The following is a 15,415-nucleotide window of genomic DNA, read 5'->3' on the forward strand; positions in this document are numbered from 1 at the left end:
GATCCTTGGTGTCCACATCACCAACAAACTAACATGGTCCAAGAACACCAATATATTCGTGAAGAGGGCACGCCAAAACACATTCCCCCTCAGGAGACTGAAAAGACTTGGCATGGGTCCTCAGATCCTCAAAAGATTTACAGCTGCAGCATCGAGAGCATCGGGTTGCATCACTGCCTGGTATGGCAACTGCTCGGCATCTAACAGAGGGTAGTGCGTACGGCCAAGTACATCACCGGGGCCAAGCTTCCTGCCATCCAGGATCTCTATACCAGGCGGTGTCAGAGGAAGGCCCTAAAAATTGTCAAAGACTCTGGCCACCCTAGTCGTAGACTGCTCTCTCGGCTACTGCATGGCAAGCGGTCCTGGAGCACCAAGTCTAGGTCCAAGAGGCTCCTAAATAGCTTCTACTGCCAAGCCATAAGACTCCTGAACAGCTAATCAAATGGCTACCCAGACTATTTGCATTGCCCCCCCACCCCTTCTCTGGAACGCTGCTGCTACTCTCTGTTATTATCTATGAATAGTAACTTTAATAACTCTACCTACATGTCCTGAATAACCATACTGTACTATAACCATACTGTAATATAACCATACTGCACTTAATATATCCATACTGCACCTAATATAACCATACTGTACTTAATATAACCATACTGTACTTAATATAACCACACTGTATTATAACCACACTGTAATATAACCATACTGTACTTAATATAACCATAATTGTAGAAAAGGCCCATGGAGTTGGTGGAATACTCCTTTAATTCATTGCCATTTACTCAGCTGGGCCAGGGGCGCTCTAATTAGGTCAGGTGGAAATGTCAGACAGATCTCAACTCCATAAAAGGAGGAAATTGCCATCGCCTGATCTCGCTGCTTTCTCTTCCTTAACTCCATCTGATCCAGAAGTTCTGTGCGTCCATGAATCCACCACAGACTACTCAGTAAATATACCACTTTATGGTTAAAGGAATTCCTGCCTCAGTCTCATCCATTCCTCTGTCACCTGACACGTGACCACCTGTTCACCTTCACTGTCAGTCATCCTACCTGTCCAGCTACTCACACAGATTCCACTAATCTTTCAATGGTCCTTCGAGCCGGATGATGACTGAACCAAAGACAGGTGAAAAGGAAATGGAGGCGGAGAGGGAAGAATTGTCTCCACTGGAAGGAAGAAGAGAGGAGGAGAGAGCAGCTGAGGGAAAGGTCTTGGAACAAAGGAAATATCCAGGAGCTAAGCCTAAAGCAACAAAGGCTTCATCCTCAATCACCAGCAGCACCAGAAGAACCAGGCAAGCACCTGGTTATCTTAAGGATTATGTGGTCAAGTTTCCGACATCAAAGGGCAAGCCCACCAGAGCTCAAAGTGTTGATGGATCAACTATACGTTTCAGCCATCAACCATCCCCTCTGGGCCAAGGACTGGAAACTGCTTTGGAGCAGGAAAGTGGTCTACATAAAGAACCTATGGAGGAGGTAACTCCCACCGCACAGGTCGACCAGCTTCCTGAGGCAGGCTCCACTCACTCCTTAACTAATGGGAAATCGTCGAAGCACTCTAGACGGAGTGGGAGTTCGACCAGTGGATACCCCTTTGGAAGTGGCCATGGCAGCCGCCATTCACTAGCCCTCAGCGATTCACAGACCGCTGTCCTACAAGAGAGGATGAAACTATTAGCTTTGGAAGAAATTGAGCGTCAGATTGAGGAGGAACGACAGGCTGATGAACGATGTCACCAACTGGATGTGCAGACCCGTAGAGCTCTACAGGAACGGGAATTCATTGCCAAGGACCTGGCACAGCAGCGACGGCACCGTCAAGCCAGAAGGGAATTGGAGGAGGCACGGATGGTCTCATCCTTCCTGGAGAGGAACGAACAGGGAGTTGACCTGACCACACCTCCACATGGACCTGAACTGTCTGCCTTTCTTTCCCAATCTGCCCCTCTGGTACAGCATGGCACACAGTCCCCGGAGGCTCCGGGGTCAACAGCCAACACGGAGCACGGGAGACAGGCCCATCCGCCAACGCCCTCTATGCCAGTGACACAAGTTAGCATTCCTCCATCTGGACAAAGCATCACTCCTTCGCCTTTCCGCCAATTACCAACCAAGGCAAATCGTTCCTTTTGTCCACGGCCAGGCCAGTCCTCAAACAGGTCGGAGGGCTCTCGCCCAATTCCGGCTGCCACAAATGGTGGGTCTGGGACAGTAGGGGACCGGCCCAATGAGGCCACAGTGGGCTCATCAGAAGTCCCGGGTTTATCCTTCACGCAACCAGAAGAGGGAGCCAACATTATGAAACTTCTAGTAGCCTCAGCCTATGGAATTCCCAGACCCAAACTGCCATACTTTGAAAATGGAAAGGAGAGTGAATTTGTCCTTTTGGAAATGGCATTGGAGAGCCTACTGGGTATTCACAGTCATCTGTCAGAACGCTACAAATACCAAGTACTAATGGATCAATTGCGGTTTCCCAGTGCATACAGGCTGGCCCAATCCTTTATGCACTCCGCAACACCGTACACTGCAGCTCTCCAGGCCCTGAAGGCGAGATATGGTGAGCCACGTCAGCTAGTCCAGAATGAACTAAACAACATCCTGAACACGTCTCCAATTAAAATGGGAGACCATGCTGCCTTCCAAGAATTATCCCTGGCTGTCCAATCCCTGACCTCGATGCTCCAATCCGTTGAAGGAGAAGACGGGAACGAGCTGAAATGTGGCTCCCACGTGGACAGGCTTCTTAGCAAACTTCCAGTGTACCTCAGAGACAGTTTCATTGAACATTGTTTGAATAAGGGCATCCTGAAAGAGGGCTCGAGAAGCACCTATGCTCTTAGAGACCTGGCCGCATGTTTGGAGGTGAAGGCAAAGGCGAAGAGCATCGCTCACCAGGCCACAATCTCAGCCATAGCCACCGGGGGAAGGAAGGAATTTGAACACCAGGAGGGACAGAAAAGGCCAAATCCCACTACCATGTACTTAAATAGTGAGGCCCGGGAGGAACCCGGGAAGAAGACCCCTCTCAAGAGCAAGAACATCAAATTCCAGCCTTACTGCCCATATTGCAATAGTAAGGGGCACTTCCTTGGCTCATGCCCCAGGGTAAAAAAGCTCACTCAAACTCAATTGAAGGCCTGGATCACTTCAGGCGAGCGATGCTACAAGTGTGCCCGTAGCCATAAGGCGGAACCCTGCACATTGAGGAAACCCTGCAACCGCTGTAAAGAAATCCATCTCACCGTGTTGCATGATCTAATTCCCCAAGCACAGAAGGAGCAGAGTATGCTCATGGTAGGAGCTGCAAAGGAGCTGTACCTCGACCAGCAGAACCGGTCTCCAAGGGTCATGTTGAAGGTGGTCAAGGTCACTCTGAAAAGTGAAGGGAGAACCATTGATACATTCGCTGTTCTAGATGATGGGTCAGAAAGAACAATCATTCTCACGGCGGCCACCCATCAGCTTAACCTGGAGGGGACCCCCGAGACCCTTAATCTCAGAACGTTGCGACATGATGTTATCCAAATGAAAGGCTCTGCTGTAACATTTAGCATTTCACCTTCAGGAAACAGGGACGTGGCCTATAACGTCACCAATGCCTTCACGGCAGGTGGCTTGAATCTCGCAGAGCACTCCTGCCCGGTAAGTGTTCTACAGAAACAATATCCTCATCTACGAGGATTGCCTCTTCCTAACCTGGCCAGAGTAGCGCCACTTGTCCTGATTGGGTCAGACCACCCACATCTCGTCACCCCGACTGAGCCTATACGAGCTGGACCAGAAGGAGGGCCCATTGCTGTCCATACATCCTTGGGTTGGGCTGTGCAAGGTCCATCCCATATACTTCTCTCCACCCAAGCTGTACAGTCACAGCAAGTCCTCTTCACCAGAAGCAATCCATATGCAGCCACTAACCTCCTTCGGAATGTTGAGATGCTCTGGAAGATGGACACATTCTCCAACAGGAAGCTACAGGAGGTCACTCGCTCGAAACATGACTCCTATGCATTAGACCTCCTGGAGAAGAGCACCACCACCACTGAAATGGATGGCGTTTGCAGGTATGCAACCCCACTGCTACGGGTGCCCAACCATCCTCCTCTGGCAACCACGACACGGGCTGTACTCCCACTACTGCATGGAACGGAGCGACGCCTGGTGAAGAATCCTGAGCTTGCAGAAGTTCATAACCGAGAGATTCATAACCTTGTGAAGGCAGGCTTGTCCCAAACAGAGAACGAGTGGCCGACAGCCCCCAGGCGTACGGCCCCTCCGCAACCAAATGAAGCTCATGAGTTAAGGAGGTCCGCCCAATGCTACAGCATTTCTACGGAACCAACAACGGCTCTCCCTGACCTAGCACAATCCCAAACACTGCCGGATCTGATCACCGCCACAAACCAGACCTCAGATGGGGTGGCTTCTATACCTACCTCCCTCGCGGCAGAGACACTACTCCTCCAGCAAGCACAAGCAGTTAGCTTCCCTGAGGAGTTAAAATCTCTGAAAGCCGGTAGGGAAGTGGCTAAGGACAGCCGTCTTCTCTCTCTTGCCCCAGAATATGATCCAATCCTTGGAGTGATCAGAGTCGGAGGGAGGCTGCGCCAAGCAGAGGTTTTGGACCCAGATGCTATCCACCCAATTATCATTGACTCCAAACCCTTGGGATATCTCTCTGCAGACATCGCTGACCCCGATCCGGTTACACCGAATATGCTCTTGATGGGGCGCCGAGATGCGTCACTTCCTCAAGCCATGTATGCTGATACCAACCTCGTAGGCAGACGCCGGTGGCGACCCAGCCAAATCTTGGCTGACCATTTTTGGGCCCGATTCATTCGGGATTACCTACCAAGTCTACAGCACAGAGGGAAATGGCGGAGAGAAATGGCCAGCCTGGAAACTGGCCAAGTAGTAATGATGGTGGACCCTCAGCTGCCTCGAGCCTCCTGGCCGGTGGGCCGTATAACTAAGACTATGCCTGGGACCAATGGTCGTGTTAGATCAGTGGAGATCCAGGTGAAGAACCGGACATGTATCCGGCCAGTTGCCCGACTAATTCCTCTCCCTGAGATGACAGAGGACGGGGAGCAATGAGCCTTTTTTGAGGAGTGTGGAATTTAACAAATTTCCGGGGTGGCTGTAGAAAAGGCCCATGGAGTTGGTGGAATACTCCTTTAATTCATTGCCATTTACTCAGCTGGGCCAGGGGCGCTCTAATTAGGTCAGGTGGAAATGTCAGACAGATCTCAACTCCATAAAAGGAGGAAATTGCCATCGCCTGATCTCGCTGCTTTCTCTTCCTTAACTCCATCTGATCCAGAAGGTCTGTGCGTCCATGAATCCACCACAGACTACTCAGTAAATATACCACTTTATGGTTAAAGGAATTCCTGCCTCAGTCTCATCCATTCCTCTGTCACCTGACACCTGTTCACCTTCACTGTCAGTCATCCTACCTGTCCAGCTACTCACACAGATTCCACTAATCTTTCAATAATGTACTTAATATAACCATAATGTACTTAATATAACCATACTGTATTATAACCACACTGCAATGTAACCATACTGTAATATAACCATACTGTATTATAACCATACTGTATGATAACCATACTGTAATATAACCAGGCTGTATTGTAATCATACTGTAATATAACCATACTGTATTATAACCATACTGTATTATAACCATACTGTAATATAACCATACTGTAATATAACCACACTGTATTATAACCATACCATATTATAAACATACTGTAATGTAATCTCACTGTATTATAACCATACTGTAATATAACCATACTGTATTATAACCACACTGTAATATAACCATACTGTATTATAACCACACTGTAATATAACCATACTGTAATATAACCATACTGTATTATAACCATACTGTATTATAACCATACCATATTATAAACATACTGTAATGTAATCTCACTGTATTATAACCATACTGTAATATAATCAGGCTGTATTATAACCATACTGTAATATAACCATACTGTATTATAACCATACTGTAATATAACCACGCTGTATTATAATCATACTGTAATATAACCATACTGTATGATAACCATACTGTATTATAACCATAATGTACTTAATATAACCATACTAGACTATAATCATACTGTAACATTACCATACTGTATTATAACCATACTGTAATATAACCAGACCGTATTATAATCATACTGTATTATAATCATAATGTATTCTAACCATACAGTAGTATATCTATACTTTAGTATAACCATACTGTAATATAACCATACTGTATTATAACCATACTGTAATATAACCACACTGTAATATAACCATACTGTATTATAACCATACTGTATTATAACCATACCATATCATAACCATACTGTAATATAACCATACTGTATTATAACCATACTGTATTATAACCATACTGTAATATAACCATACTGTAATATAACCATACTGTAATATAACCGTACTGTATTATAACCACACTGTAATATAACCATACTGTATTATAACCATACTGTGTTATAACCATACTGTAATATAACCATACTGTAATATAACCGTACTGTATTATAACCACACTGTAATATAACCATACTGTATTATAACCATACTGTAATGTAACCATACTGTAATATAACCATACTGTATTATAACCATACTGTAATATAACCATACTGTATTATAACCATACTGTAATATAACCATACTGTATTATAACCATACTGTAGTATAACCAGACTGTAATATAACCATACTGTAATATAACCATACTGTAATATAACCATACTGTATTATAACCACACTGTAATATAACCATACTGTATTATAACCATACTGTATTATAACCATACTGTAATATAACCATACTGTAATATAACCATACTGTATTATAACCACACTGTAATATAACCATACTGTATTATAACCATACTGTATTATAACCATACTGTAACATAACCATACTGTATTATAACCATACTGTAATATAACCATACTGTAATATAACCATAGTGTATTATAACCATACTGTAATATAACCATACTGTAATATAACCATACTGTAATATAACCACACTGTATTATAACCATACTGTAGTATAACCAGACTGTAATATAACCATACTGTAATATAACCACACTGTATTATAACCATACTGTAGTATAACCATACTGTAATATAACCACACTGTATTATAACCATACTGTATTATAACCATAGTGTAGTATAACCATACTGTAATATAACCATACTGTATTATAACCATAGTGTAATATAACCATACTGTAATATAACCACAGTGTATTATAACCATAGTGTATTATAACCATACTCTATTATAACCATACTGTATTATAACCATAGTGTATTATAACCATACTGTAATATAACCATAGTGTATTATAACCATACTGTAATATAACCATACTGTATTATAACCATAGTGTATTATAACCATACTGTATTATAACCATAGTGTAGTATAACCACAGTGTATTATAACCATACTGTATTATAACCATACTGTAATATAACCATAGTGTAGTATAACCATACTGTATTATAACCATACTGTAATATAACCACACTGTATTATAACCATGCTGTACTATAATCGAACCGTAATATAACCACACTGTAATAAACATACTTTACTTAATATAACAATACTAGACTATAATCATACTGTAGTATAACCATACTAGACTATAATCATACTGTAATATGACCATACTGTAAAATAACCATACTAGACTATAATCATACTGTAGTATAACCATACTAGACTATAATCATACTGTAATATGACCATACTGTAGTATAACCATGTACCATATCCATACTGTAGTATAACCATGTACTATATCCATACTGTACTATAACCATGTACTATATCCATACTGTAGTATAACCATGTACTATATCCATACTGTAGTATAACCATGTACTATATCCATACCCTGAGTATGAAACCGTCCCTCACTTGGATTTATGGGATACAGCCCGAATTAAAATGGGAGGAAATCATCGAGCAGATTTCACAATTTATCAGTCATCCCATTGGTCAGATTACCACAAAATGTGACAATTCACTCCCTATGCAAATGTGGGGTCTGAAACATGACACTTCAAGTCAGCTCTTCTGACAGAATGGTAAGGAGTGCAAACAGCCTTCTGGTGTTATAAGGCATATGACGTACACAGAGCACTTTGTCGAACAAAATGTTAGTGGGAACCGGTCAAATTTCCCTATATAGGGGACTTCCCAACTAAGATGTTTAATTGTCTAGGTTGGGCTCTGCATCAAGAGGGGAGTGAGTGAGTGAGTGAGTGAGTGAGTGAGTGAGTGAGTTTCAACAGCATATGAAAATATGAATCGTGGAGATAGAGAGGAAGAACATGAGGGTCCCTTTAAAAGACTGGTTTTGTCCCTCAGTCTCCTCAAGTTGGCAAAAGAGAGAGGAGATGCGTGGCTGGGTTGAAAGTCTCCCAGTTAAAGACTGGTTCTGTCACTCAGTCTCCTCAAGTTGGCAACAGAGAGAGGAGATGTTTGGCTGGGTTGAAAGTCTCCCAGTTAAAGACTGGTTCTGTCACTCAGTCTCCTCAAGTTGGCAACAGAGAGAGGAGATGTTTGGCTGGGTTGAAAGTCTCCCAGTTAAAGACTGGTTCTGTCACTCAGTCTCCTCAAGTTGGCAACAGAGAGAGGAGATGCGTGGCTGGGTTGAAAGTCTCCCAGTTAAAGACTGGTTCTGTCACTCAGGAGATGTTGGTCTTCAGCGTAATGACTTTTGGTGGAGGCCTACAGTGTGTGTGTGTGTATACCTCTTGAGACAAATTGCCGCTGACCCAGGTGTATATTCAGGGCAGGGAGACTCGATTGGAGATGGACAATTCAATTTTCTCACAGGGAGCCTTGCCATTTCCCTGCATGCCTCATTGCAAACACATCCTTGGCCTCTACAAAACCCTGTTGAAACCTGAGGAAATGGTTTCAATGGGGTACAGAACTCAAAATCAATGTCTAACTACTTTCCAAAGAACCGTGTACACAATTGGGCTATTTAAATTCAAGTTCGAAATTAATTTGAAATAATAATGAATGGTAGGACAAACCTCCTTGAGATGCCCTCGATTTCCAAGGCAACAGGTATAGGTTTGAATTGATTTACGGCATTGCACAGGCAGGAGGAGAGTGAGCAACAAAAATATTCCTAAAAGATGACTTGCTGCCTTGAAACTACTAACTAACTACTTTCTTCTTTCTGCTCTGTCTGTCTCACATGACACAGTGAACAGGCCTACTGCCTGTCTCACATGGCACAGTGAACAGCCCTACTGCCTGTCTCACATGGCACAGTGAACAGCCCTACTGTCTGTCTCACATGGCACAGTGAACAGCCCTACTGTCTGTCTAACATGGCACAGTGAACAGCCCTACTGTCTGTCTCACATGACACAGTGAACAGCCCTACTGTCTGTCTCACATGGCACAGTGAACAGCCCTACTGCCCTACTGTCTCAAATAAAACTGTGAAGGACCTCGGCGTTACTCTGGACCCTGATCTCTCTTTTGAAGAAGATATCAAGACCATTTCAAGGACAGCTTTTTTCCATCTATGTAACATTGTAAAAATCAGAAACTTTCTGTCCAAAAACTAAACTTCAGTTAGTGCTAAATACGGCTGCTAGAATCCTGATTAGAACCCCCAAAAAGTATCATATTACTCCAGTGCTAGCCTCCCTACACTGGCTTCCTGTCAAAGCAAGGGCTGATTTCAAGGTTTTACTGCTAACCTACAAAGCATCACATGGGCTTGCTCCTACCTATCTCTCTGATTTGGTCCTGCCGTACATACCTACACGTACGCTACGGTCACAAGACGTAGGCCTCCTAATTGTCCCTATAATTTCTAAGCATACAGCTGGAGGCAGGGCTTTCTCCTATAGAGCTCCATTTTTATGGAACGGTCTGCCTACCCATGTCAGAGACGCAAACTCGGTCTCAACCTTTAAGTCTTTACTGAAGATTCATCTCTTCATCTAGAAATACAGTAAGTGGAGGATAGATTCCTATCTAGATATACAGTAAGTGGAGGATAGATTCTATCCAGATTGACAGTAAGTGGAGGATAGATTCCTCTCCAGGTATACAGTAAGTGGAGGATAGATTCCTATCTAGAAATACAGTAAGTAGAGGATAGATTCCTTTGCAGGTATACAGTAAGTGGAGGATAGATTCCTCTCCAGGTATACAGTAAATGGAGGGTAGATTCCTATCCAGATATGCAGTAAGTGGAGGATAGATTCATATCCAGATATACAGTAAGTGGAGGATAGATACCTATCCAGATAGACAGTAAGTGGAGGATAGATTCCTATCTAGAAATATAGTAAGTGGAGGATAGATTCCTATCCAGATATACAGTAAGTGGAGGATAGATACCTATCCAGATAGACAGTAAGTGGAGGATAGATTCCTATGTAGATATACAGTAAGTGGAGGATAGATTCCTATCTCGAAATACAGTAAGTGGAGGATAGATTCTATCCAGATCGACAGTAAGTGGAGGATAGATTCCTATCTAGATATACAGTAAGTGGAGGATAGATTCCTCTCCAGGTATACAGTAAGTGGATGATAGATTCCTATCTAGAAATACAGTAAGTGGAGGATAGATTCCTTTGCAGGTATACAGTAAGTGGAGGATAGATTCCTCTCCAGGTATACAGTAAATGGAGGGTAGATTCCTATCCAGATATGCAGTAAGTGGAGGATAGATTCATATCCAGATATACAGTAAGTGGAGGATAGATTCCCATCTAGAAATATAGTAAGTGGAGGATAGATTCCTATCCAGATATACAGTAAGTGGAGGATAGATTCCTGTCCAGGTATACAGTAAGTGGAGGCTAGATTCCTATCTAGATATACAGTAAGTGGAGGATAGATACCTATCCAGATAGACAGTAAGTGGAGGTTAGATTCCTATCCAGATATACAGTAAGTGGAGGATAGATTCCTGTCCAGGTATACAGTAAGTGGATGATAGATTCCTATCCAGATATACAGTAAGGGGATGATAGATTCCTATCCAGATATACAGTAAGGGGATGATAGATTCCTATCCAGATATACAGTAAGGGGAGGATAGATTCATATCCAGATACACAGTAAGGGGAGGATAGATTCCTATCCAGATATACAGTAAGGGGAGGATAGATTCTATCCAGATATACAGTAAGTGGAGGATAGATTCCTATCCAGATATACAGTAAGTGGAGGATAGATTCCTAACAAGGTATACAGTAAGTGGAGGATAGATTCCTATCCAGATATACACTAAGTGGAGGGTAGATTTCTATCCAGATATACAGTAACTGGAGGATAGACTCCTATCCAGATATACAGTAAGTGGAGGATAGATTATATCCAGATATGCAGTAAGTGTCACGTTCTGACCTTTATTTCCTTTGTTTTGTATTTATTTAGTATGGTCAGGGCGTGAGTTGGGTGGGCAGTCTATGTTTGTTTTTCTAGGTTTTGGGTATTTCTATGTTTCGGCCTAGTATGGTTCTCAATCAGAGGCAGGTGTCATTAGTTGTCTCTGATTGAGAATCATACTTAGGTAGCCTGAGTTTCACTGTGTGTTTGTGGGTGATTGTTCCTGTCTCTGTGTTTTGCACCAGATATGGCTGTTTTTGGTTTTCCACGGTTATTGTTTTGTAGTGTTCGTGTTTATCGTTTTTTATTAAACATGAATCAATATAACCACGCTGCGTTTTGGTCCGCCTCTACTTCACCACAGGAAAACCCTTACAGTAAGTGGAGGATAGATTCCTATCCAGATATACAGTAAGTGGAGGATAGATTCTATCCAGATATACAGTAAGTGGAGGATAGATTCCTATCCAGATATACAGTAAGTGGAGGCTCCATTTTTTTTCAATTTTTGTTCAGATTCTTCCTTTATTTTCAGGGCAGTGTCACAATGTGAGTCCCAAATGGCACCCTATTCATATAGGTCTCTCATCAAAAGTATTGCAATATACAGTATAGTGGATAGGGTTTCATTTGGGGTGCGAAAACAGGCATCGACCAGGAGTATTGATCCACACCAGTCCGAGCTAGGAACCCATCCGAGCTAGGAAGAGGCATCCGAGCTGCTCTCATAACAATCCAACATTATATTTACTTTGTGCTACAACTCTTCTATTCTCACTCTCTCTCCTGTTTCCTCTCCTTTAGGGTTAGGAGGAGAGGAATTTATATTATTGTCATCAATATACACTACATATATTTTAACCCTTGTGCTTTGCTGAGTAAAAAATAAGTACATTGTGGTATGGGTCAGATTGACCCGCACAGTTACACACTCAAGACAGACAAAGAATCAAGTAAAAACAGCCAAAACTTTATTTTGTCTTGTCAGACCTTTCAGAAAGAAATAACAAAAACATTTGATTAAAAAAAACTCTGATTTTTTGTTAAAACATATTTCCATATTTCTCACAATCATTTTCTGTTTGGAGCTCATTTTGGAGTGTCTGTGTCAGAGATCTGCTGCTCAGTACGAAGGAGAAGCTTGGGAAAGCTCCTTTTCACCCAAACATAATGAATAAAGCTCCTTTTCACCCAAACATAATGAATAAAGCTCCTTTTCACCCAAACATAATGAATAAAGCTCCTTTTCACCCAAACATAATTAAAGTGCAACCAGAACCAGTCAAATCAAAATACTTCAAAGACACGTTTTTATTTTGGACCAGTGTAAATATCTATACACATGAAAACCTCCGGGTCAAAATGACCAACAATATCATGCTTGTATTCACAATCTACACAGATATTCCACAACACATCAGTGTCCACATTTTGAAGTTAGGTTCATGACCCTAAATGGGGAAAAGTAATTTAATTTCATGGAGAAAGAGAGATTAACTAGTATTTTAGACAACTCAAAAGTGGAAAGGACACGTAACATAATAGGAGGGTTAAGAGGGGGCCATTCAAAAACAATCATTGAAATTATGTGAAGTAAATTGTGTCGGCCTGGAGTTAGAATGGAGCTAATGTAGCAGTCTTTAGCTTCACAAGGATGTGTGCATGTGTGCATGTGTGTGTGTGTGGCTGAATGAGATATCGAGTATCCCAGTATCTCCTCCCTCTCCCTCTCAGCACCACTCAAGGAGTCAGTATCTCCTCCAGGAGTCAGTATCTCCTCCCTCTCCATTTCCCTCTCTTTCTCAGCTTCAGTGTTTGTTTAACACCACCTCTGAATCTATCAAATCAATGTGCCTTGCTAGATAGAGCGAAACACTGCTCTGGTTATAGAGTAGGAGCAGGTACAGGAAGGTAGGAATGGTAAAACAGTGCAAGCATCAAATTGCTCAGACCTTCCTTTTCTTTCATTATCTCTGAATTGGAGGTTGACGATGTAATCAACATGGGACCCATGGGGTTCAGAAGCACTGAAGGCATCACACATACCACACTGACAGTGGTAGGAAAAAGTTCCATATTAAACCACCCAACTATTCTGTATTAGAGTAACATCATGAAGACCACTGCTGTTTTCAGCCAGAGCACTAAAGACTAACTCCCACTTCAGAGGGAAACTCTCCAGGCTCCCTGTTACGCACACTGTGTTCTCTTCAGCCTTACAAAGAAAATACCAGCCAATTAAAATATGAAGTGAGGTTTAAGGATTCTTCTGAGACCATACCGCTACTGCAACAAGGACCTTTAGGAAGAATAGGGGGATTTGAGTGCATACGGTACTTAAGCAAAATCAAGCCATAGTCCGAGATGACAACTGTAATCCCCATCAACAAGCCACTATGCAGAACGATATCATTGATGCAAAGCTTTCAAAATAAATTTAACAGTGTCTGCGTCCAAAATGAAACTATTTCCTATTCAGTGCTACATTACTTTTGACCATTTCCCATAGGGCTCTGGTCAATAGTAGTGCACTATATAGGGAATAGGGTGTCATTTGGGACGAAAGCCAGTAAAACGTTGAGAGGGTTCTAGTTTAATCATTCCGACGGGTTTGGACTCAAATGGACAGGCCGACTGAAAGGTCATAATCGCTAATAGCCTTTACTATGACAATGAGGTCCTGAATATTTTGAAATATATAGTCAGTTACAGTTTCTTCATTTCTTTATTATTTTTTATGTGCTCATGAACTGCATCGAATATAAGAGCTCAGTCTCAGAAGACACCATATATAGAGATTGGCAAAGTACACATTTCCTAGGTCCTCCAATTAGGTGAGAAGCCGGTTCAGATCTTAGTTCCTCCAGTCGGGTTTATGTTGAGAAGCCGGGTTAAGTTCCTAAAGTTAGGTTAATGTTGAGAAGCTGGTTCAGTTCCTAGTTCCTCCAGTTAGGTTTAAGTTTACAGTTAGGTTTATGCTGAGAAGTGTGACATATTGGAGATTTAGAATGTCATGATTCATCCATCAGTCTACTACAGCAACATCCACACCAGAGCTACAGACACTACATACCAGCATTGCATTTTTCTCCATAGCCACATATATCATATTGATGTTGTAGTTCTCAACATTCCACCATAAGCATACACTCAATCTCCTCTCTCACAACAGTCAAGGCTTTCTTTTCAAAACAAGTCGTGAGTCTTTAGATTGATCTAAGAGCGGGAAAATAAGAAACTTAAATATATAAAAAAGCAATTTCAGATAAAACAAAATAGGTCAAGCAACATTTTCTGGAACAAAACCATCCGTAGAGTTGAAAATGGGATGGAAATCCATTTAACTAAAATGTCTCAATCAGTACATGGGAATTTAACAAAAGTTATTTCTATGTGCACTAAATCATCACACACAGCTTTTTATCTGCAACAAGTCAATTGGTTGGAAATACATCTCTTGTGGGAAAATGTGCATATTTTTTCATGACGATTGTTTTATGTTCGCATGAAATCTGTTGCCAATTGGATGGAAACCTAGCTAGTGACTAGAAAAAACTTTTAAAAAAACTTTAAAAAAAGATCATAACCATCAAAAGCAAATGAGAGAATTTTTTGAAACTTCGTTTATTAGCAAAAGGCCAAGTAGTTCCTCTAGCATATTATGTGTGCTAGCCTGGCCCTACTGCTTGTAGGGCATATTCTGTGTGCTAGCCTGGCATAGCCCTCCTGCTTGTAGGGCATATTATGTGTGCTAGCCTGGCCCTACTGCTTGTAGGGCATATTCTGTGTGCTAGCCTGGCCCTACTGCTTGTAGGGCATATTCTGTGTGCTAGCCTGGCATAGCCCTCCTGCTTGTAGGGCATATTATGTGTGCTAGCCTGGCCCTACTGCTTGTAGGGCATATTCTGTGTGCTAGCCTGGCCCTACTGCTTGTAGGG

General features: G+C 42.2%; 1 protein-coding gene across 12 annotated transcripts in view; it reads right to left on the reverse strand.

Moving 5' to 3' along the window:
- Window positions 1-15,415, reverse strand: part of LOC139381237 (neurexin-1a-like) — a 749,117-nt gene that overhangs the window by 669,463 nt on the left and 64,239 nt on the right. Inside the window, exon 3 of one of the 12 annotated variants that reach the window (XM_071124712.1) lies at window positions 4,015-4,032. The exons of the other annotated variants lie outside the window; for them this stretch is intronic. Within the exon in view, the coding sequence (XP_070980813.1) occupies window positions 4,015-4,032 (18 nt within the window). The remainder of the gene's footprint in view (window positions 1-4,014; window positions 4,033-15,415) is intronic. 12 annotated transcript variants of the gene reach the window in all.

Source organism: Oncorhynchus clarkii, chromosome 23 (genome assembly GCF_045791955.1).
Source record: "Oncorhynchus clarkii lewisi isolate Uvic-CL-2024 chromosome 23, UVic_Ocla_1.0, whole genome shotgun sequence".
NCBI classification, from domain to species: Eukaryota; Metazoa; Chordata; class Actinopteri; order Salmoniformes; family Salmonidae; genus Oncorhynchus; species Oncorhynchus clarkii.